The 25320-nt window shown below is 48.0% G+C and overlaps 1 protein-coding gene across 1 annotated transcript in view; it reads right to left on the bottom strand.

Moving 5' to 3' along the window:
- Positions 1–1084: 1084 nt before the first annotated feature.
- The window catches only part of LOC123094379 (L-type lectin-domain containing receptor kinase IX.1-like), a 45012-nt gene continuing 20776 nt past the window's right edge, over positions 1085–25320 (bottom strand). Inside the window, exons 2-4 of the mRNA XM_044516399.1 lie at positions 2457–3204; positions 1803–2349; positions 1085–1709 (exon numbers count right to left, since the gene is read on the bottom strand). Of these exons, the coding sequence (XP_044372334.1) occupies positions 1085–1709; positions 1803–2349; positions 2457–3204 (1920 nt within the window). The remainder of the gene's footprint in view (positions 1710–1802; positions 2350–2456; positions 3205–25320) is intronic.

Genomic DNA, 25320 nt, shown 5'->3' on the forward strand with positions numbered 1-25320 from the left:
TGTACATCAGTATCATAGCAAGCACATGCTTCATCACTATCATACTAAGCATAACAGACAATCTATGAGCAGGAACATACATCTACAACAAACGGCATGCTATAAATGGACCACCAATAGCTAAAAAACACAGATCTAAGCATGATTCAACACAAGCACAAGGTTCAACTTCAAACTCTACTACTAATCTAGCCTACCACATGCTTGAACATCTAGCCCTACCACAAATTGCAACCGTAGCATAGCAACCAACCATATCAGCTCACAGATCAAACCACTAATCAACCATGCATCTAGATCAAACCCTAGTTGCAGCTCAGATCTAGATAGAAGGAACAGCGAGAAAGGGGGATTGAACCCACAGAGGCCATGGCTGCAGCTTGAGGACGAGGGGGGACGGTTGTGGAAGATGAACGCCGGCCGGAGAAGGAGCGCCGATGCCGTGGACCGCCGGCCGATGAAGATGCGCCGCTTACCTGCTCGTCGGTGCCAATGCGCGTCGGAGGGAAGCTCGAACGAAGGAAGAATGGTGGCGGGAGTTGGGGCGGTGAGGGAGGGGCTAAATAGGGGTGGACTCGGCGGGAGGTGAGCCGAAATCCTCCCGCCGATTTTTCAGCGACGCGGGCGAGCTCACTCCATCTCCCCTGCTCGCACGAGGGGAGAAGCGCGTCGCCCTCCCCTGCCTCGCCCGAGCCAGGCTCACGAGCTACTGCTGATTCGTGCATTTCCCCTGGGCCTGGCCTGGACGTGCTTTAAGTTTCGTGCGATACGGGCCGCACAGTGAACGCAGGAAACCAAACGGGCCAAATTCTTCCCGCGCGGGCCAGGCTGGGCCTAATGCGGGCAACCAAACACGCGCTTAGCGAAGGAGAGGCGATGACAATGACACAGATTCGGCTCACTCCAGTGCTTGTAGTCGTTGTTAGGTGCTGGATGCATTTTTTATTACTGGTGTTTTTATAGTGTCATGAAAAATGATTACTAGATCGGAAGTTTTCAAAAGAAAAAAATTAGACGGTCGCACCTGCGAGCTACTGTGCGTATGTGCATGTCTTACTCTTTCCAAAAAATTAAGCATAATCTGTCATCTACCGCCTGTAAGCTGAGATGCAGAAACAAATGAAGAATCAACTGTCGCCGTAAATGTGGCGACGGGCATCTTTGCTGGAAGGCTTGGCGGAGGTGCCTCAAATCGTAGCACGCTAACCGCTTGCTTGATGGATGGTCTCAGGGTCCTGTCAGGGTGCGCGCACCAGAGCCCGACCGCCATCATGCACTCCATCTCCCGGTCGTCGAACTCCAGGTTGAGCTGTGCATCGGCCGCGGCAAGGGTCCTTCCGCATTCCCATGAATCCCAGACCCATTGCACCAGATGAATGATGTCTTCTCGCCCCCGAGAAACAGCGGGTCGCTTGCCGCAGGCGATCTCGAGCATGACTACACCGAAGCTGTAGACATCAGACTCGGCGCTTGTCCTTCCCGTGACCATGCACTCAGGGTCCATGTAGCCCATTGTTCCTGCAATACCAGTCGTGTATGGTCCTCGGTCGTGGTCGACAAGCCGCGCAAGCCCAAAGTCACCAAGTTTGGCACAGAACGACATGTCCAACACGATGTTGCTTGGCTTGATGTCACGGTGCAGAACACATTGCTCCCAGTCCTGGTGCAGGTACAGAAGTGCAGACTCTAACCCCAGCACAATCTCATACCTAAAAACAACACCAAACAAAATAAGCGAAAACATATTAGGTTAGAGAGATAAGCTAGACGCTGGAGATATAAAAGTCATAATATATCCGCACCTGAGTGGCCACGATAATATGGTGTTTGAACTGTAAAGATGAGTGTCTAGGCTGCCGTGGGGCATAAGATCATAGACAAGTAAGAGCTCGCCGCCGCCATGGCACCAGCCAATGAGTTGCACGAGGTTTCGATGTCTTAGCCGGCTTATGATCTTCACCTCTGAGATGTACTCCTTCCTGCCCTGCTTGGAGGTCTTGAATATTCTTTTTATAGCCACCTCAACTTTAAGCTCCTTCAAGAATCCTTTGTACACCGAACCGAAACCACCTTCACCCAGCTTCATCTGGTCGGAGAAGTTGCTGGTGGCGACGGCAAGATCGCTATAGCGAAACCGCTTGGGCCCGGTCCCTTTCTCGAAGTCCTCTTCCAATGGATCATCGTCAAAAGTATCTACTTGTCTCGCCATGCGATTCCGCCTCCGACGGCCTAAAAGGAAACAAACCAAGAGACTCGATGAGATGACCAACATGATGACGACACCGGCAAACACCCTGGCCACCAGCTGCGTCCTGCTGCTAGTCCTGACGGCGGCAAGTGGCGGAGCTTCTGAATGAAAAAACACCACATTACTATCAACGGCATATCTTCGGCAATTGGGGTGGGAGAGCCAATAAAAAATTCGGACAAGGAAGCAATAGTACTAAGTTACTAACCTCCGGCTCCTGGCGGGAGCTTGGACGGCGGTGGCTGTGCAAGTGGCGGCGGAATAGTGACACGGAGGAAGTCATCGTCGCCGATGTTGTATAAGGCGTAGCAGCTGTAGCCCTTGATGCAACCACCGGTGTTGCTAGGGAACACACTCGAGAGGTTTGACACGAATTCGGTAAGGCACCTGCTGCACTCGCTCGAGTTCAGGTCCCTCGTGCACTGCACCAGACCGTGCATGGTCGTCGGCGACTGCGATCTGTCCGCGTACGGCACGCTCCCGTTCGCGAACCGCAGCGGCGAACGCGCAGCCTCCGCCGCTAGCCGGGTGAGCAGATCCCACCTCGTATTGTTCATGCTGGCCGGGTAGTCTTCTCTGCTGTAGTTCCACGTGTAGAACGCGACGCTGAGGTCGGCGACGGAGACGAAAGACTCGTTGGAGTAGCGGAGAACGCACGAGTCGTAGGCTCCCTTCATCTGCCGGCTGAATGGGCACGACTGCTGTATCCCGGCAGCCGCGGCGTAGAGGCAGTCGTGGCATTGGGTCCAGTTGCGGTCGGCATAGCACGAGATGAGGCCGAACACCTCGTCCGGCGATTCGCCGGCCGTGCCGTTGTAGTAGAAACTGTTGTCGAGGGCACGCGCCGGGAGGTCGGCCACGAGAGCCAGAAGATTTAGCCGATACCGGCTATCCATTGTGTAGTTGCCCGTGGTCGAGCAGTAAGGATGAAGCGGCCAGTATGTCTGTCCCTCGAGCTAGTCATTTGACAACACAACTTTTTGGCAGAAAAAAGAAATTCAACCAGTAGAAATAATGTATTAGAATTCATAATATGTGACTACACAACTTGGAATTGACTACACTTGAGAGAATTCCTGGCACCGCCATTGATGACGAAGAATGAAATCAACATAGGGAGACACAAGATTTTAACGTGGAAAATCTCTCCAGCACGAAGGGGGGAAAATCACGTGCGCCAGCTAACTAACTTCACTATATCAGGAGAGGTTACAAACGCCGGGGATTTACAACTGATCAACTTATTCCATGTGATGACTTATAATGGATATATATATAGTAGAGGTGACCCAGTTTAATACTGATCCACTCCACTCCGGCCCAAGCCTGGGCCGGAGCTACGCTCCACTCGTTGGACGTTAGCCTTTATCTTGATATATGAATTTGGATCATAATATAACAAACTTCACCTTGAGAAAATTTCATCTTGTAGCATAAGTGAGAAACTTCTCCCTAACAATAAAGAAAACATTATCGGCGCCAAACAACCGCTAGGGCTAATGAGTTTTAGCAACTAATCTAAGCAAAAAATTCAAACTTAGCAACAGGAACTGGCTTTGTCAACATATCAGCAGGATTATCATGAGTACTAATCTTGCATACCTTCAGCTTACCTTACTCAACAATGTCTCGGATATAACGGTAGTTGACATCAATGTGCATTTCTCTCTCATGAAACATCTGATCCTTAGTAAGCTATATGACACTCTGATTGTCACAGAATAGATCAATGCAAGAATTATCTTCACAAAACTCAGCATACGAACCTTTTAGCGAAACTGAATCTTTACATGCTTCTGCAATAGCCATGTATTCTGTTTCAGTGGTAGATTAAGCAACTATTGATTGCAACGTTGCCCTCCAACTCACGACACAACCATAAACAGTGAACCCATAACCTGTAAGGGACCTCCGCTTGTCCAAATCGTTGAAAGCAAAATCTGAATCCACATAGCCAGCCTGTCCCTCAACAGTCCTGCCAAATTTCAAACAAGCATTGGAAGTGTCATGAAGGTACCTGAAAATCCACTCAACAACCTTCCAGTGTTCTATACGAGAGTTAGCCGCCCAAGCCTCACAGCGACGGGCCAGAGCTCTTCTTCGCTCGTTAGAAGTTAGCCTTTATCTTTATATATAAATTTGGATCATAACATAACACCACTATATCGGAGTCGCCGGCGGTCTGCCTCGTCTCTGGTGGCCTTAGGAACGCGGGGGAAGGGGGAGTGGGGAGGGTCCTACTTCATTTTTAGCGTTTCTTGAGTTCGATAAGGGTTTATGTACCGCTTAGAAAGGCGTGGTAGCAGCTTCCTGAAGATGAAATAAGATTTTCCCCGCCTAACCCTCTTGTCTCGGTGGTGCGTCTAGCGTCGTCAAAGGGCGTGTGGAGGTGTGTCGCCAGCGCACCTCACATGAACTGGTCGGTATTGGTCTTCGGAGAATCCCCTTTATCCAGGATTTGCTCACGGGTCTACAGGTTTGATCCTTCTGATCTATACTTCTCTTAATTGGCGGCGGTTGTTGTTCCAGTGTGTTAATCCCGTGGGACCTTAGCATGATGACTTCCCTACTGTCCACTACAACAAGCTTTGCTCAGCTTAGCGAAGGAGGGGCGATGACAACAACACGGATTCGACTCACGACAATGCTTGTAGTCGTTGTTAGGTGCTGGATGCATTTTTTGACTGGTGATTTTATAGTGTCATGAAAAATGATTAGATCGAAGTTTTCAAAAGAAAAAAATTAGATAGTCGCGCCTGCGAGCTACTGTGCCTATGTGCATGTCTTACTCTTTCCAAACAATCAATCATAATCTATCATTTGCCGCCTGTAAGCTGAGATGCAGAAACTAATGAAGAATCTATTGCCGCCGTGAATGTCACGACAGGCATCTGCACTGGAAGTCTTGGCAGTGGCGCCTCAAATTATAGCACGTTGACCGCTTGCTTGATGGACGGCCTTTGTTAGAAATATGCCCTAGAGGCAATAATAAAATGGTTATTATTATATTTCTTTGTTCATGATAATTGTCTGTTATTCATGCTATAATTGTGTTATCCGGAAATCGTAATACACGTGTGACTACATAGACCACAACATGTCCCTAGTAAGCCTCTAGCTGACTAGCTCGTTGATCAACAGATAGTCATGGTTTCCTGACTATGGGCATTGGATGTCATTGATAACGAGATCACATCATTAGGAGAATGATGTGATGGACAAGACCCAATCCTAAGCATAGCTCAAAGATCGTGTAGTTCGTTTTGCTAGAGCTTTTCCAAATGTCAAGTGTCATTTCCTTAGACCATGAGATTGTGCAACTCCCGGATACCGTAGGAGTGCTTTGGGTGTGCCAAACGTCACAGCATAACTGGGTGACTATAAAGGTGCACTACGGGTATCTTCGAAAGTGTCTGTTGGGTTGGCACGAATCGAGACTGGGATTTGTCACTCCGTATGACGGAGAGGTATCTCTGGGCCCACTCGGTAATGCATCATCATAATGAGCTCAATGTGACCAAGTGTCTGGTCACGGGATCATGCATTACGGAATGAGTAAAGTGACTTGCCGGTAACGAGATTAAACGAGGTATTGGGATACCGAGGATCAAGTCTCGGGCAAGTAACGTACCGATTGACAAAGGGAATTGTATACATGATTGATTGAATCCTCGACATCGTGGTTCATCCGATGAGATCATCGAGGAGCATGTGGGAGCCAACATGGGTATCCAGATCCCGCTGTTGGTTATTGACCGGAGAGGCATCTCGGTCATGTCTGCATGTCTCCCGAACCCGTAGGGTCTACACACTTAAGGTTCGGTGACGCTAGGGTTGTAGAGATATGAGTATGCAGTAACCCGAAAGTTGTTCGGAGTCCTGGATGAGATCCCAGATGTCACGAGGAGTTCTGGAATGGTCCGAAGGTGAAGAATTATATATAAGAAGTGCAGTTTTGGCCATCGGGAAAGTTTCGGGGGTCACCGGTATTGTACCGGGACCACCGGAAGGGTCCCTGGGGTCCACCGGGTGGGGCCACCTATCCCGGAGGGCCCCATGGGCTGAAGTGGGAGGGGAACCAGCCCCTGGTGGGATGGTGCGCCCCCCTTGGGGCCCCCTGCGCCTAGGGCTGGAAACACTAGGAGTGGGGGCTCCTCCACTTGCCTTGGGGGGCAAGCCACCCCCTTGGTCACCGCCCCCCTTGGAGATCCCATCTCCTAGGGCCGCCCCCCAGGGGGCCAATATAAAGAGGGGGAAGGGAGGGCAGCCGCACCCATGCTCTTGGCGCCTCCCTCTCTCCTGGCTACACCTCTCCCTCTCGTAGAAGCTCGGCAAAGCCCTGCCGAGATCGCTGCTGCATCCACCACCACGCCGTCGTGCTGCTGGATCTCCATCAACCTCTCCTTCCCCTTGCTGGATCAAGAAGGAGGAGACGTCTTCCCCAACCGTACATGTGTTGAACACGAAGGTGCTGTCCGTTCAGCACTAGGATCATCGGTGATTTGGATCACGACGAGTACGACTCCCTCAATCCCGTTCTCTTGAACGCTTCCGCTCACGATCTACAAGGGTATGTAGATGCACTCCTCTCTCTTGTTGCTAGATGAACTCATAGATTGATCTTGGTGAAACATAGAATTTTTTTATTTTCTGCAACGTTCTCCAATAGTGGCATCATGAGCTAGGTCTATACGTAGTTCTCTTTGCACCACAATTTGTTGTGGGCGTAGATGTTGTCAATTTTCTTGCCACTACTAGTCTTATTTTGCTTCGGTGGCATCGTGGGATGAAGCGGCCCGGACCGACCTTACACGTACGCTTACGTGAGACAGGTTCCACCGACTGACATGCACTAGTTGCATAAGGTGGCTAGTGGGTGTCTGTCTCTCCCACTTTAATTGGAGCGGATTCGATGAAAAGGGTCCTTATGAAGGGTAAATAGAAGTTGGCATATCACGTTGTGGCTTTCACGTAGGTAAGAAAATGTTCTTGCTAGAACCCTATTGCAGCCACATAAAAACATGCAACAACAATTAGAGGACGTCTAACTTGTTTTTGCAGCATATGCCTTGTGATGTGATATGGCCAAAAGTTGTGATGAATGATATATATGTGATGTATGAGATCATGTTCTTGTAATAGGAATCACGACTTGCATGTCGATGAGTATGACAACCGGCAGGAGCCATAGGAGTTGTCTTAATTATTGTATGACCCGCGTGTCAATGATTAAACGCCATGTAATTACTTTACTTTATTGCTAAACCATTAGCCATAGTAGTAGAAGTAATAGTTGGCGAGCAACTTCATGGAGACACGATGATGGAGATCATGATGATGGAGATCATGGTGTCATGCCGGTGACGAAGATGATCATGGAGCCCCGAAGATGGAGATCAAAGGAGCTATATGATATTGGCCATATCATGTCACTATTTGATTGCATGTGATGTTTATCATGTTTTACATCTTATTTGCTTAGAACGACGGTAGCTTAAATAAGATGATCCCTTGCAATAATTTCAAGAAAGTGTTGCCCCTAACTGTGCACCGTTGCGAAGGTTCGTTGTTTCGAAGCACCACGTGATGATCGGGTGTGATAGATCCTAATGTTCGAATACAACGGGTGTAAGCCATATTTACACACGCAATACACTTAGGTTGACCTGACGAGCCTAGCATGTACAGACATGGCCTCGGAACACGGAGGACCGAAAGGTCGAGCATGAGTCGTATAGAAGATACGATCAACATGGAGATGTTCACCGATGTCGACTAGTCCGTCTCACGTGATGATCGGACGCAGCCTAGTTGACTCGGATCATGTTTCACTTAGATGACTAGAGGGATGTCTGTCTGAGTGGGAGTTCATTGAATAATTTGATTAGATGAACTTAATTATCATGAACTTAGTCTAAAATCTTTACAATATGTCTTGTAGATCAAATGGCCCATGTTACCCTCAACTTCAATGCGTTCCTAGAGAAAACCAAGCTGAAAGATGATGGCAGCAACTATACGGACTGGGTCCGGAACCTGAGGATCATCCTCATAGCTGCCAAGAAAGATTATGTCCTAGAAGCACCGCTAGGTGAAGCACCCATCCCAGAGAACCAAGACGTTATGAATGCTTGGCAGTCTCGTGCTGATGATTACTCCCTCGCTTAGTGCAGCATGCTTTATAGCTTAGAACCGGGGCTCCAAAAGCGTTCTGAGCAACACGAAGCATATGAGATGTTCGAAGAGCTGAAAATGGTTTTCCAAGCTCATGCCCGGGTCGAGAGATATGAAGTCTCCGACAAGTTCTTCAGTTGTAAGATGGAGGAAAATAGTTCTGTCAGTGAGCACATACTCAGAATGTCTGGGTTGCACAATCACTTGACTCAGCTGGGAGTTAATCTCCCGGATGACGCAGTTATTGACAGAATCCTTCAGTCGCTTCCACCGAGCTACAAGAGCTTTGTGATGAACTTCAATATGCAGGGGATGGAAAAGACCATTCCTGAGGTATATTCAATGCTGAAATCAGCGGAGGTAGAGATCAAAAAGGAACATCAAGTGTTGATGGTGAATAAAACCACTAAGTTCAAGAAAGGCAAGGGTAGGAAGAACTTCAAGAAGGACGGCAAGGGAGTTGCCGCGCCCGGTAAGCCAGTTGCCGGGAAGATGTCAAACAATGGACCCAAGCCTGAGACTGAGTGCTTTTATTGCAAGGGAAGTGGTCACTGGAAGCGGAACTGCCCCAAGTACTTAGCGGACAAGAAGGCCGGCAAAACCAAAGGTATATGTGATATACATGTAATTGATGTGTACCTTACTAGTGATCGTAGTAGCTCCTGGGTATTTGATACCGGTGCGGTTGCTCATATTTGTAACTCAAAGCAGGAGCTGCAGAATAAGCGGAGACTGGCGAAGGACGAGGTGACGATGCGCGTCGGGAATGGTTCCAAGGTCGATGTGATCGTCGTCGGCACGCTACCTCTACATTTACCTATGGGATTAGTTTTAAACCTCAATAATTGTTATTTAGTGCCAGCTTTAAGCATGAACATTGTATCAGGATCTCATTTAATTCGAGATGGCTACTCATTTAAATCCGAGAATAATGGTTGTTCTATTTATATGAGAGATATGTTTTATGGTCATGCCCCGCTGGTGAATGGTTTATTCTTAATGAATCTTGAGCGTAATGTTACACATATTCATAGTGTGAATACCAAAAGATGTAAAGTTGATAACGATAGTCCCACATACTTGTGGCACTGCCGCCTGGGTCACATTGGTGTCAAGCGCATGAAGAAGCTCCATGCTGATGGACTTTTAGAGTCTCTAGATTATGAATCATTTGACACATGCGAACCATGCCTCATGGGCAAAATGACGAAGACTCCGTTCTCCGGAACAATGGAGCGAGCAACCAACTTATTGGAAATCATACATACTGATGTGTGCGGTCCAATGAGTGTTGAGGCTCGCGGAGGATATCGTTATGTTCTCACTCTCACTGACGACTTGAGTAGATATGTGTATGTCTACTTGATGAAACACAAGTCTGAGACCTTTGAAAAGTTCAAGGAATTTCAGAATGAGGTAGAGAATCAACATGACCGAAAGATAAAGTTCTTACGATCAGATCATGGAGGAGAATATTTAAGTCATGAATTTGGTACGCACTTAAGGAAATGTGGAATCGTTTCACAACTCACGCCGCCTGGAACACCTCAGCGTAATGGTGTGTCCGAACATCGTAATCACACTTTATTGGATATGGTGCGATCTATGATGTCTCTTACCGATTTACCGCTATCATTTTGGGGATACGCTCTAGAGACATCTACATTCACTTTAAATAGGGCACCGTCTAAATCCGTTGAGACGACACCGTATGAATTATGGTTTGGGAAGAAACCTAAGTTGTCGTTTCTAAAAGTTTGGGGATGTGATGCTTATGTCAAGAAACTTCAACCAGAAAAGCTCAAACCAAGTCGGAAAAATGCGTCTTCATAGGATACCCTAAGGAAACCATTGGGTATACCTTCTACCTAAGATCCGAAGGCAAGATCTTTGTTGCCAAGAACGGGTCCTTTCTGGAGAAAGAGTTTCTCTTGAGAGAAGTAAGTGGGAGGAAAGTGGAACTTGATGATGTGCTACCTCTTGAACCGGTGAGTAGCGCAGCTCAGGAAGATGTTCATGTGGTGCCAGCACCAACTAAAGAGGAAGTTAATGATGTTGATCAAGGTACTTTGGATCAAGTTACTACTGAACTTCGTAGGTCCACGAGGACACGTTCCACACTAGAGTGGTATGGCAACCCTGTCCTGGAAATCATGCTGTTAGACAATGGTGAACCTTCAAACTATGAAGAAGCGATGGCGGGCCCAGATTCCAACAAATGGCTTGAAGCCATGCAATCCGAGATAGGATATATGTATGAAAACGAAGTATGGACTTTGACAGACTTGCCCGATGATCGACGAGCGATAGAAAACAAATGGATCTTTAAGAAGAAGACGGACGCAGATGGTAATGTTACCATCTATAAAGCTCGACTTGTCGCTAAGGGTTATTGACAAGTTCAAGGGGTTAACTACGATGAGACATTCTCTCCCGTAGCGAAGCTAAAGTCCATCCGAATCATGTTAGCAATTGCCGCATACTATGATTATGAGATATGGCAAATGGACGTCAAAACGGCATTCCTTAACGGTCATCTTAAGGAAGAACTGTATATGATGCAGCCGGAAGGTTTTGTCGACCCTGAGAATGCTAACAAGGTATGCAAGCTCCAGCGATCCATTTAGGTCTGGTGCAAGCATCTCCGAGTTGGAACATTCACTTTGATGAGATGATCAAATCATTTGGGTTTCTGCAGACTTATGGAGAAGCCTGCGTTTACAAGAAAGTGAGTGGGAGGTCTGTAGCATTTCTCATATTATATGTATATGACATACTTTTGATGGGAAATGATATAGAACTTTTGGACATCATTAAGGCCTACTTGAATAAGTGTTTTTCAATGAAGGACCTTGGAGAAGCTGCTTACATATTAGGCATCAAAATCTATAGGGGTACATCGAGACGCCTCATAGGTCTTTCACAAAGCACATACCTTGATGAGATATTGAAGAAGTTCAATATGGATCAGTCCAAGAAGGGGTTCTTGCCTGTGTTGCAAGGTGTGAAATTGAGCTCAGCTCAATGCCCGACCACGGCAGAAGATAGAGAAAAGATGAGTGTCATCCCCTATGCCTCAGCTATAGGGTCTATTATGTATGCCATGCTGTGTACCATACCTGATGTAAACCTTGCCGTAAGTTTGGTGGGAAGGTACCAAAGTAATCCCGGCATGGAACACTGGACAGCGGTCAAGAACATCCTAAAGTAACTGAAAAGGACTAAGGATATGTTTCTCGTTTATGGAGGTGATGAAGAGCTCGTCGTAAAGGGTTACGTCGACGCTAGCTTCGACACAGATCTGGATGACTCTAAGTCACAAACCGGATACGTGTATATTTTGAATGGTGGGGCAGTAAGCTGGTGCAGTTGCAAGCAAAGCGTCGTGGCGGGATCTACATGTGAAGCAGAGTACATGGCAGCCTCGGAGGCAGCACATGAAGCAATCTAGGTGAAGGAGTTCATCACCGACCTAGGAGTCATACCCAATGCGTCGGGGCCGATCACACTCTTCTGTGACAACACTGAAGCTATTGCACTTGCCAAGGAGCCCAGGTTTCACAAGAAGACCAGGCACATCAAGCGTCGCTTCAACTCCATACGTGAAAATGTTCAATATGGAGACATAGATATTTGTAAAGTACATACGGACCTGAATGTAGCAAATCCGTTGACTAATCCTCTCCCTAGGGCAAAACATGATCAACACCAGAACTCTATGGGTGTTCGATTCATCACAATGTAACTAGAATATTGACTCTAGTGCAAGTGGGAGACTGTTGGAAATATGCCCTAGAGGCAATAATAAAATGGTTATTATTATATTTCTTTGTTCATGATAATTGTCTGTTATTCATGCTATAATTGTGTTATCCGAAAATCGTAATACACATGTGAATACATAGACCACAACATGTCCCTAGTAAGCCTCTAGTTGACTAGCTCGTTGATCAACAGATAGTCATGGTTTCCTGACTATGGGCATTGGATGTCATTGATAACGGGATCACATCATTAGGAGAATGATGTGATGGACAAGACCCAATCCTAAGCATAGATCAAAGATCATGTAGTTCGTTTTGCTAGAGCTTTTCCAAATGTCAAGTATCATTTCCTTAGACCATGAGATTGTGCAACTCCCGGATACCGCAGGAGTGCTTTGGGTGTGCCAAACGTCACAACGTAACTGGGTGACTATAAAGGTGCACTATGGGTATCTCCGAAAGTGTCTGTTGGGTTGGCACGAATCGAGACTGGGATTTGTCACTCCGTATGACGGAGAGGTATCTCTTGGCCCACTCGGTAATGCATTATCATAATGAGCTCAATGTGACCAAGTGTCTGGTCACAGGATCATGCATTATGGAACGAGTAAAGTGACTTGCCGGTAACGAGATTAAACGAGGTATTGGGATACCGACGATCGAGTCTCGGGGAAGTAACATACCAATTGACAAAGGGAATTGTATACGGGATTGATTGAATCCTCGACATCGTGGTTCATCCGATGAGATCATCGAGGAGCATGTGAGAGCCAACATGGGTATCCAGATCCCGCTGTTGGTTATTGACCGGAGAGGCGTCTCGGTCATGTCTGCATGTCTCCCGAACCCGTAGGGTCTACACACTTAAGGTTCGGTGACACTAGGGTTGTAGAGATATGAGTATGCAGTAACCCGAAAGTTGTTCGGAGTCCCGGATGAGATCCCGGACGTCACGAGGAGTTCCTGAATGGTTCGGAGGTGAAGAATTATATATAGGAAGTGCAGTTTCGGCCATCGGGAAAGTTTCGGGGGTCACCGGTATTGTATCGGGACCACCGGAAGGGTCCCGGGGTTCCACCGGGTGGGGCCACCTATCCCGGAGGGCCCCATGGGCTGAAGTGGGAGGGGAACCAGCCCCTGGTGGGATAGTGCGCCCCCCCTTGGGCCCCCCCTGCGCCTAGGTGAAAGTGCAACTATCCCTAGGTGGTTTTGGTAATTCATAACAACATATAGCTCATTGAGCTAATGCTATTCCAAGACTATTATTTCAGGAAAGCTCAATGAATGGCATGGCATGGATGATGAAAGTGGATCCCTCAAAATACTAAGGACAAAGGATTGGCTCAATCTCTAAAGCTCAAGACTCTTCATTTTACATTTTAGTGATCCAAGATCACATTGAGTCTATAGGAAAAGCCAATACTATCAAGAAGGGATGAGGTGTTGCTTAATGAGCCTCTTGCTTCATGTGCTTAGTGATATGCTCCAAAACCCTCAACTACTTTCCCACATCCACAAATGACCTAAACCTTAAGCCAAGATCGGTCACACCGATTCTTTCAATCCGGCGCCACCGATTCCAAAAGTCATAGCCACTGCCACAAACCCTAAGCAAATCGGTCTTACCGATAGGGATCTCGGTCTCACCGAGATGGGATTGTAATATCTCTGTTTCCCTTCGTAACGTTTCGGTCTAACCGAAGTGAGCGATCGTTCCCACCAAGATTGCAATGTAAACTCTCTGTTTCCTTTTTGTAACATTTCGGTCTCACCGAAAAGAGCAAATCGGTCCCACCGAGTTTGCCTGACCAACTCTCTGGAAAGCTTATTACCAAAATTGGTCTTACCGAGTTTGTGTAATCGGTCTTACCGAGATTACGTTATGCCCTAACCCTAACCGAATCGGTCTCACCGAAATGCATGTCGGTCCCACCGAAAATCACTAACGGTCACTAGGTTTACTAAATCGGTCCGACCGAGTTTAACTATTCGGTCCCACCGAGTTTGGTAAATTGTGTGTAACGGTTAGATTTTGTGTGGAGCCTATATATACCCCTCCACCTCCTCTTCATTCATGGAGAGAGCCATCAGACTAAACCTACACTTCCAACTTACCATTTCTGAGAGAGAACCACCTACTCATGTGTTGAGGCCAAGATATTCCATTCCTACCATATGAATCTTGATCTCTAGCCTCTTTCCACCAGATCCAAATCCTATGAAAGAGAGTTGAGTGTTGGGGAGACTATCATTTGAATCACAAGAGCAAGGAGTTCATCATCAACGCACCATTTGTTACTTCTTGGAGAGTGGTGTCTCCTAGATTGGCTAGGTGTCACTTGGGATCCTCCGACAAGATTGTGGAGTTGAACCAAGGAGTTTGTAAGGGCAAGGAGATCGCCTACTTCGTGAAGATCTACCGCTAGTGAGGCAAGTCCTTCATGGGCGACGACCATGGTGGGATAGACAAGGTTGCTACTTCGTGGACCCTTCATGGGTGGAGCCCTCCATGGACTCGCGCGGCCGTTACCCTTCGTGGGTTGAAGTCTCCATCAACGTGGATGTACGATAGCACCACCTATCGGAACCACGCCAAAAACATCCTTGTCTCCAATTGCGTTTGAATCCTCCAAACCCTTCCCTTTACTTTCTTGCAAGTTGCATGCTTTAATTTCAGCTGCCTATACACTCTTTGCATGCTTGCTTGTATTGTGTGATGATTACTTGACTTGCCTTAGAATAGCTAAAATCTGCCAAACTCTAAAATTGGGAAAAGGTTAAGTTTTTATTGGTCAACTAGTCTAATCACCCCCCCCTCTAGACATACTTCAAGGTCCTACAAGTGGTATCAGAGCCTTGGTCTCCATTTGCTTTGATTTCCATAGCTTTTGGTGGTCATAGCCTTGGTTTCACAACCTAGGAGAGTATGGCGTCTAGCGAGGGAAATTATCACCGTAGAGGTCCTTACTTTGATGGTACTAATTTTGCTAGTTGGAAGCATAAGATGAAAATGCATATTCTTGGACATAACCCCGCCGTTTGGGCAATTATTTGTATTGGCTTGCAAGGTGAATTCTTCAATGGGAGAGAACCGAACCGTGAAGCTAATGCGGAAGAATTGAAGATGCTGCAATACAATGCTCAAGCATGTGACATCATCTTCAACGGATTGTGCCCCGAAGAATTTAACAAAATCAGCCGTCTTGAGAATGCAAAGGAAATTTGGGATACTTTGATTGATATGCACGAAGGTACCGAGTCCGTCAAGGAATCCAAGTTGGATGTGCTCCAAAGTCAGCTTGACAAGTTCAAAATGAAGGATGGTGAAGGTATCGCTGAAATATATTCTAGGCTTGCTCTTATCACAAATGAGATTGCCGGCTTAGGGAGTGAAGAGATGACCGACAAATTCATCATCAAGAAAATCCTAAGAGCATTGGATGGAAAGTATGATACCGTGTGCACATTGATCCAAATGATGCCAAACTACAAAGATCTCAAGCCAACGGAAGTCATTGGAAGGATTGTTGCTCATGAGATGTCACTCAAGGATAAGGAGGAACTTCACAACAAGTCAAGTGGTGCTTACAAAGCCTCAAGTGAAGTCCCCACATCATCAAGTGAGAAACAAACCTTCAATGAAGAATTGAGCTTAATGGTGAAGAACTTCAACAAATTCTACAAGAGTAGAAGCAAAGAAAGAAGCTCCAAGTCAAGGTCTTACAATGACAAGAGATCTTCTAGTCGAGAGCGCAATTGCTACAATTGTGGGAGGCCTGGACACTACTCCAATGAGTGTACGACACCCTACAAAAGAAGAGAAGATTCTCCAAGAAGAAGGAGCAAAAGAGAAGAATCACCACCAAGAGAGAGGAGGAGTAGAGATGATCATTATGAACGAAGACCCTCATGGAGAAGCAAGGATTCGGAAAGGAAGGACAAGTCGTCAAGGAGCTACACGAAACGAAGACATCAAGCTCATGTTGGTGAATGGGTTTCCGGCTCCGACTCCGACAAACACTCCGAGAGAAGCTATCACTCCGACTCCGAATATACTCAAGATGAAGGTGTTGCCGGTCTAGCACTTGTGTCAACCAACTCCTACGACCTATTTGATTCACCAAATGAAGGAATTGGAAGATGCTTCATGGCCAAAGGTCCAAAGGTAACACATCCCGAGTATGTTGATTTTAATAGTGATGAAGATGACTTGCTTGTGGATGATGATTTACTTGTTGACAACTCTAGTGATGAATACTATGATGAAATGACAATGATAAGGAGAAAATTGAGCTTCTAACTAAAGAACTAAACACTCTTAAGTTGGCTCATGAAACTATCTTCGAAGATCATCTAGAACTTTTAAGGGCTCATGAGAGGTTACACATTGAAAAGCTCAATCTTGATCAAGAGCATGAGTTCTTAAAGGCAATCAATGATGATCTCCGCAAGAAAAGTTCTTCTTACATTGCCAAGCGTTTACTCTTATCTACTTACATGCCTCAAGTCAAGTCTAGTAACAAGTACAAGAAAGATACTTCCTCTAGTAGTAAAAATAATAATGTTGAATCCAATATTGTTGCTTCTAGTAGTTCTCTTGATTCCACTAATGATTCTCTTAGCCAAGTTACACTTGAGCAAGAAAATAGTTTATTGAAGGGAATTATATGTTGGGGAACGTTGCAGAAAATAAAAATTTTCCTACGGTTTCACCAAGATCCATCTATGAGTTCATCTAAGCAACTATTGATAGGAGAGAGATGCATCTACATACCACTTGTAGATCGCGTGCGGAAGCGTTCAAGAGAACGGGGTTGAGGTAGTCATTCTCGTCGTGATCCTATCACCAGAGATCCTAGCGTCGAATGGACGGCACCTCCGCGTTCAACACACGTACGGTCAGCGTGACGTCTCCTCCGTCTTGATCCAGCAAGGGGGAAGGAGAGGTTGATGAAGATCCAGCAGCACAACGGCGTGGTGGTGGATGCAGCAGGACTCCGGCAGGGCGTCGCCAAGCAACTGCGGGAGGAGGAAGAGGTGTAGCAGGGGGGGGGGGAGGCGCCAAGACTCAGGGTGCAGCTGCCCTCCCTCCCACCCTCCTTTATATAGGCCCCCAGGGGGGGCGCCGGCCCTGGAGATGCAATCTCCCAAGGGGGGCTGAGGGAGTTCCGGACTAGGGGGTGTCCGGATAGCCTAACTATCATCATCGGCCGGACTCCAAGACTATGAAGATAGAATAATGAAGACTTCGTCCCGTGTCCGGATGGGACTTTCCTTGGCGTGGAAGGCAAGCTTGGCAATACGGATATGTAGATCTCCTACCATTGTAACCGACTTTGTGTAACCCTAGCCCTCTCCAGTGTCTATATAAACCGGATGGCTTTAGTCCATAGGACGAACAACAATCATACCATAGGCTAGCTTCTAGGGTCTAGCCTCCTTGATCTCGTGGTAGATCCACTCTTGTAACACACATCATCAATATTAATCAAGCAGGACGTAGGGTTTTACCTCCATCAAGAGGGCCCGAACCTGGGTAAAACATCGTGTCCCTTGTCTCCTGTTACCATCCGCCTAGACGCACAGTTCGGGACCCCCTACCCGAGATCCGCCGGTTTTGACACCGACATTGGTGCTTTCATTGAGAGTTCCTCTATGCCGTCACCATCAGGAAGGATGCCTTTTCCCGTCTTTAAAGACGGCACCGTCGTCAAGGGAGCTTTGGCCGCCGGCCAAACTATCCGGCTAGGCGGTTTTCTTATGACCGCCTATTCGGCCATCGCTCCGGCAATGACCTCTCAGGTCATTAAAAGCGATCTTCACGTCAGCTCAGAATTCGCCGAGCAGCTAGATCCGATTGAGCTCTCCTCCGCAAACGAGCTCTTGGATCGCATCGCCGCCCTGGGAGTCGCTACCGACTACGATCAGATTGGGCTTAAAACCGATCTGAGAGAAATTAACTCTCCCCAGGTTACCCACCACGTTGTTGTGGTAGAGGAACAATGCGGCGACTCTTCTTCTATGTTAAAAACCAACTATGTCCGGATTCCCGATCCCTCCATGCCGGATTCCCGCGGAGGGACGGACGCTAATCAAATACTGAACCTAAAGTCAGGCATCGGACCAGATTTGTTGGAAAGCGTCCAGCAAACCAAGCTTCCAAATCCGGAAGCTTCTTGGCCTTTGAGCCTCAGATCGGGCGGGGTTCCGAACTTAATTCCACCCGCCCACCCAAACATAAGCGATCTATCTCAAATACGGCAAGAGCCCGATGAAACAGTACATCATTACTGGGCCAGATTCCTCCTAGTCATGAACAGGATAAAGGACTGCCGTGAAGGAAGCGCGATTTCAATCTTTTGCAACAATTGCACGGACAAGGGAATCATAAACGCCATCAGTCGTCGCGAAGTTACACGCTTCGCCGACCTAGCAACCATTGTACAAAAATATTGCGCGATGGAGAGTGCCTGGAAAACCGAAACTAGGTTTTGGGACAATCCGGCCCTGAATACAACCCCAGTCCGAAATAAAAGGGTGCGTCATACTCAAGCACCTGGGTTAAAAACCAAAAAGCAAAACCCCCGTAAAGGGTACAGAACTGTACTGGAGGGCTGGCTCAACGGACCCTGCAAAATCCACAGTACGGAGGGCGCCACTCCAACACATAGCCTTCGAGCATGTTGGATACTACGGCAGGTGGCCAAAAGTGGCGAAGGCTTTTTAGCCCCGGGCAACCAACCCAGCAGTACCAGTACGGTATTAACAGTCTTCGAGACTTTCGCATCAAATAACATGCGGAAACAAACAATCCGCAGCCTCGCCGAAGTCTACCAAGTAGCAACAACAAATCCATGGAGCGACACGGCTATCACCTTCAATGCCAGCGACGAACCTAAATTCCGAACAGCTAGAGCACCAGCCGCATTGGTCCTCAGTCCGATAGTGGACGGCTTTAGTCTTACCAAAGTACTCATGAATGGCGGCAGTGGATTAAACCTCATCTACGAGGAAACCCTTAAAAAAATGGAAATTGACTAGAGCCGCATTGAGCGAAGCAGCACAACCTTCAGGGGAATAATCCCTAGTCGAGAAGTACGCTGCACAGGAAAAATCACACTAGATGTAGTGTTCGGCTCGCCGGACAATTACAGGTCCGAAGAGGTCATGTTCCAAGTGGCCCCATTTGGCAGCGGATATCACGCTTTGTTAGGGCGAGAGGCATTCACAATCTTCCAAGCTATACCCCATTACGGGTACATGAAGCACAAAATGCCAGGACCCAATGGAATAATCACTCTCGCCAGTGATCCAGATACAACACTCCGCGCTGAAAATAAGACAGCCGCACTGGCCCTAGAGGCATTATCCGAAGCCCTAGCGGCAAAGGAACTAACTGCGCTGCGCTCCACGGTGGATAGGGACGATGTGATACTCGATAAGAGGCCCAAGTCCACCTCTTTTAAACCAGCAGACGAAATAGTCAAATTTCAGGTCCATCCAACAGACCCCACAAAGACGGCCTCCATTGGGGCACAATTAAATCCTGATGTAGAAGCCGCACTACGAGAATTCCTCCGGGAAAATTGGGACATTTTTGCCTGGCACCCTTCAGACATGCCAGGAATCCCACGCAGGCTGGCAAAGCACAGCCTAAATATCCTAAAAGGATTCAAGCCAGTCAAACAAGCTCTTCGGCGATTTTCCGAACCCAAAAGACAGGCAATGGGAGAGGAGCTAGCCAAACTCTTAGAAGCCGGATTCATCAGAGATATAAAACATCCGGACTGGCTAGCCAATCTAGTAATGGTACCAAAAAAGGACAAATCCTGGCGCCTCTGCGTCGATTTCAAAGACCTTAACAAGGCCTGTCCAAAGGACCCTTTCTCTCTCCCTCGCATCGACCAAATCATTGATGCTACCGCAGGGCACGATTCATTGTGCTTCCTCGATGCATACTCCGGATACCATCAAATCAAGATGGCGGAAAAAGACCAGGCCGCAACGACATTCATTACTCCATATGGGCCATTCTGCTTCAACACAATGCCCTTCGGACTCAAAAATGCTGGCGCAACATATCAGCGCATGATTCAGACATGTCTGGCTACCCAGATAGGCAAAACAGTGGAGGCATACGTAGACGATGTGGTCGTCAAGACCAAACATGTCGAAACTCTAGTAGACGACTTGAGGGTGACATTCGACAACCTCCGAGCATACGATATTAAGCTCAACCCGGAAAAATGTGTCTTCGGAGTACCAGCCGGAAAGCTCTTGGGCTTCATTGTATCCAGTAGAGGAATTGAAGCAAACCCAGCCAAGATCCAAGCTCTGTCACAATTGGATATTCCAAAAGACCTCAAGCAAATACAAAAACTAACTTGATGCGTAGCGGCTCTAAGTCGCTTCATCTCCCGTTTGGGAGAAAAGGCTCTGCCCCTCTATCGCCTCCTCCGGCGCACCGAACACTTCGAATGGACGGATGCTGCCACGGCCGGACTCGAAGAAATAAAGGCTATACTGGCAACAAATCCGGTCCTGGCCGCGCCCAACCTGGGCGAACCTATGTTATTATATATCGCAGCAACACATCAAGTTGTCAGCGCGATACTCGTCATCGAACGAGAAACAGAAGGGCACAGATTCCCTCTTCAAAAACCAGTGTACTACGTATCCACTGTCTTAACTCCATGCAAGTCCCGGTACCCACATTATCAAAAGATAGCGTATGCGGTGTTCATGGCATCCCGGAAGTTGCGACACTACTTTCAAGAGTGTTCCATAATGGTGGCCTCCAAAGTACCTCTCAACGATATTATAAACAATCGCGACGCAACAGGCATGATTGCAAAATGGGCCATTGAGCTCTTACCATTTGACATAACCTACAAACCACGGCGAGCTATAAAGTCGCAAGTTCTGGCTGACTTCATCGCCGAATGGACCGAAGCCGAACTCCCTAAAGAGTATGGCGCATACTCCAATTGGATCATGCATTTCGATGGATCCAAAATGTTGGCTGGCTTGGGGGCTGGCGTCGTCTTGACGTCCCCAACTGGAGACACAGTCCAGTACGTACTTCAAATAATGTACATGGACTCCAACAACGCAGCCGAATATGAGGCCCTTCTACACGGCCTCCGGATGGCAATCTCCATGGGCATTCAACGCCTAGAGGTGCGTGGGGATTCAAACCTTGCAATATCCCAAGTAAATGGAGACTTTGACGCCAAAGATCCGAAAATGGCAGCTTACCGCAACGCCGTCCTAAAAATGTCAGCTCGGTTCGAAGGACTCAAATTCCACCATGTAGCCCGGGATAATAACCAGGCAGCAGACGTGTTGGCACGCAACGGCGCAAAACGAGATGCCGTCCCTCCAAACATCTTCCTGGAACGGCTCTTTAAGCCATCCTTATTATGGGAAGAGGAGTCCGGAAATAACAATCCGGAGCCAGCTGTCTCACCCAACTCAGACCACTTTGACACAATCGACGGCTCAGACAATGAAATAACACCTTCAGCCCACAAAATAATGGCAGTAATTGCCCCGTGGACGGAACCATTCCTAGCCTACTTAATCAGGCATGAACTTCCCGAAGACCAAAATGATGCTCGCTGCATAGTTCGGCGATCTAAAGCCTACAAGGTCCATGAGGGAGAACTTTATAAAAAAAGCACAACCGGAGTCCTTCAAAGGTGTATCTCCGAAGAGGAAGGGCGAAATCTCCTGGCTGAAATTCACGCCGGACTCGGCGGGCACCACGCTGCAGCCCGGGCCCTTGTAGGCAAGGCCTTCCGTATAGGATTTTATTGGCCGACAACCCGGGCAGATGCTCAGGACTTAGTTTAACGATGCGTTGGTTGCCAGCTCTTTGCCAATCAGAGCTACATGCCACCCACCGCCCTCAAAACTATACCCATCACATGGCCGTTCACGGTCTGGGGGCTTGACATGGTTGGACCCCTTAAAGGGGGAACCCACAAGCACAAATACTTATTGGTCATGGTGGACAAATTCACCAAATGGGTTGAGGCCAAGCCGGTTAAAATGGCAGAATCCGGACCTGTGATAGACTTCATATCCGGGGTAGTACACCGTTTTGGCGTCCCCCACAGCATCATCACTGATAACGGCACAAATTTCACGGCCGATGAGGTTAAACTCTGGTGCAAAAACATGGGCATCAAGCTCGATTACGCTTCAGTCTATCACCCCCAAACTAACGGTCAAGTCGAGCGAGCAAATGGTCTAATCATGAGCGGCATCAAACCCAGACTAGTGCGGTCCCTCAAGGAATCTAACACGCACTGGGTAGAGGAGCTCGACTCCGTACTCTAGGGGCTGTGGACCACGCCAAACCAAACTACCGGATTCACACCATTTTTCATGGTGTACGGCGCAGAGGCAGTTCTGCCCTGCGATATAATTCATGACTCACCTCGCATGTGCATGTACAAAGAAAGAGAAGCTGAGTTGGATCGGCAGGACAGTTTGGACGCCTTACAGGAGGAGCGGGATGTGGCAAAAGCTCGTTTCGCATTTTATCAGCAGCAGGCTCGAAGATATCAAAGCAGAGAAGTACGGGCCAAAACTTACAACGCTGGCGAACTTGTTCTACGCCTGCCGAACAAGAAAAATGACAAACTTAAGCCCAAGTGGGAAGGTCCCTTCATCATCGACCAAGTCCTGACCGGTGGAGCATACCGTCTACGCAACGCATCTGACAACCGACTCGAGCCGAACCCATGGAACGCAGCCCGTCTTCGAAGATTCTACGCCTAACACCGGACTCAGAGTTCGTCTCACTCCTCCGTCCACCTTTTTACATTTTCACTGTCTCTTGTCCCCCTCCTTCTTCCCACTTTTTTTCAATACCTTTGATAGGCTAATTTGTGCATGGTTCGCACACACTTGATGTGCTCCTAGCACTCATTATACCTGGGGGCTTCTTTAACAGAAGCTTATTTATACGGGCTTCATGCCCAACACATGTTTCATACTTCCGCATGTACCTTTTATTCACCATTATATGCATCGATATGACTTAAGTTTTGGCCAAGTTGGGTTGCCTGGCTCCTGTGCTTACCCCTACGTTCCCGATTGTTCAGCTAGGAGGTAAAGGGAGCACCTCTGCGATTGTTACTACCGGGTCAGCCGGATGTGTACCTCAGACTGGGTGAAGCCGAAAGCTAGCGTTCTTAAGAGAATATTCGGTCGGTGACTGGAAAGATGATTTATTACTTAATTATTTATCTGCCCCTAGATGCTTTTTCTGCTATTTTCGCAGTCCGGACATGCACTTTAGGTCATGCCTCCCAGGGAAAGGAACCCTTAACGGAACTATTCTCCCCGGAAGATGTTTCTTACTAACCATGTAATATAACATAGCTAGTTGGGCACTTGTCTGATAAAGCAATTATGATCCCGACGCCTTGTCTCCATGCATGCCCCGGTTCTTTTATAACTGTAAGGGTATTCGGACACACTCCGGACTGTTGGGTCCCGAGGTTGAAGCGAAAAGGTCCGCAAAGACAAACGATCTACAATCCGGCTAGGAAGGCATTTTACATGTCATTTTAAAATTACATCGTCAAACTGACTGATTGTACTCCTCTTCAATCCCATCTAACAGGCTGTCTAATTTACAGTCCTGTTGGGAATATTTCGCGGCCAGCTCTACTTGGTCGTACATCAAGCTCACAGGGATCTCCTTCCCATCAGGCCCCACAGGTCCGACCTCGGCCATGTGGTTTGGGTCAGCCTTTGGTAACGCGTCTTCACCATGGCCCAGGCCTCCCTGGCGCCTTGACGGCAGGCCGATATCTTCCACAGACGGAGAGCGTCGCCGTGCTCCCTGAAGCTTCTCAGCAAGCCCTCCAAGGCCTCGGGTAGGGAGACGGAAGGCCATAAGGCCTGAGCGACGCCACTCATCGCCTGCCGAACACGTTCGAGCAGTTGCACCAGCTCGGGAAGTTGGTCACCCGTTGAACCGGGCCATTTCCTCCGCAGGGCGACCTGTGAGCACACCTAAAGACACATTTCTGTCAATCGACTTCCTCGCCGAATTCTTCTTTTCAAAGGAATTTGCTCAAGCACTTACTATAAATGCCGCGACGAAGCCGCTGATTCTCCTTCACGGAGCCAGGACAGCTGGGCCCGAACATCTTTCAGCTCTTCTCCTAGCTGGGTGTGGGCATCTTGGAGCTTGTTCCTCTCCTGCTGCACCTTCATAAGCACCCTCTTGCCGGCCTTTAGCTGACGCAGTAGCTGTTGCTTGTCCGGATCTAGTCCGGCACCCTCTGCAATATTATTGTCAGATTTATGCACACGCCGCACTTTGTTAACTACTTATCTTTTCGAAGTACGTATTACCAACGGGGTCTCTGTGGCTCCCCTGTGGCGGCCAGTGCGGCCTCAAGTTGGGCCTTGCACTCTTGGAGCTCCTCGGACAGGTGGGTATTCTTCTCCGTAAGATCCTGCATAATAAATGATCCTTAAATCAGTTATTTTAACTATTTTAAGTCTCGGGGGCTACTGGCATATATAACTATTAAAATTACTTACCCGTATGTCCTTCACATACTGCTCCGTGGCTCTGGTTAAACCATCTTGAGCAGGCACGGAGGTGCGCGTTTCCCGCATCAAAGGCATTCAACGCCTCTGGGGAGAAACACGCGTCACGAAGAACTGTCCGGCGACGCCTGTGATTCATGGCGCTCTCCACCTCAGACCGGGTGGCGGACAGCCTGTCGGCATCCTCCGTCGGAGGAGCATCCGGCTCATGCCTTGTGTTCGCCTCCACTTCCGGACCACGCGATGGAGCATGGCTGGCGGAGGCTTGATTGGCAACCTCTCCGGACATTGTCCGGCGAGCGCTCTTTCTCCTGGAAAAGTTATGAGCATTAATATACCTCCTAGGGATCCTTCCCTTAAAAACAGCGGTGCGCCGTACCGTTGCGGCGACGTTTCGATTGCGTCGCACTCCTCTTCCGCCTGCTGGGCCGAACTGACCCTTGCTGGTCAGCCACCGCGGGTTCGGCTTCCCGCCTCAAAGGCACCTCCTGCGATGCACCATCAGTATGGATGGTCAGAATTGAGCATGGATCAAATGATGGTGTCAAGACCTCG

This window comes from Triticum aestivum, chromosome 4B, assembly GCF_018294505.1.
Source record: "Triticum aestivum cultivar Chinese Spring chromosome 4B, IWGSC CS RefSeq v2.1, whole genome shotgun sequence".
Lineage (NCBI taxonomy): Eukaryota > Viridiplantae > Streptophyta > Magnoliopsida > Poales > Poaceae > Triticum > Triticum aestivum.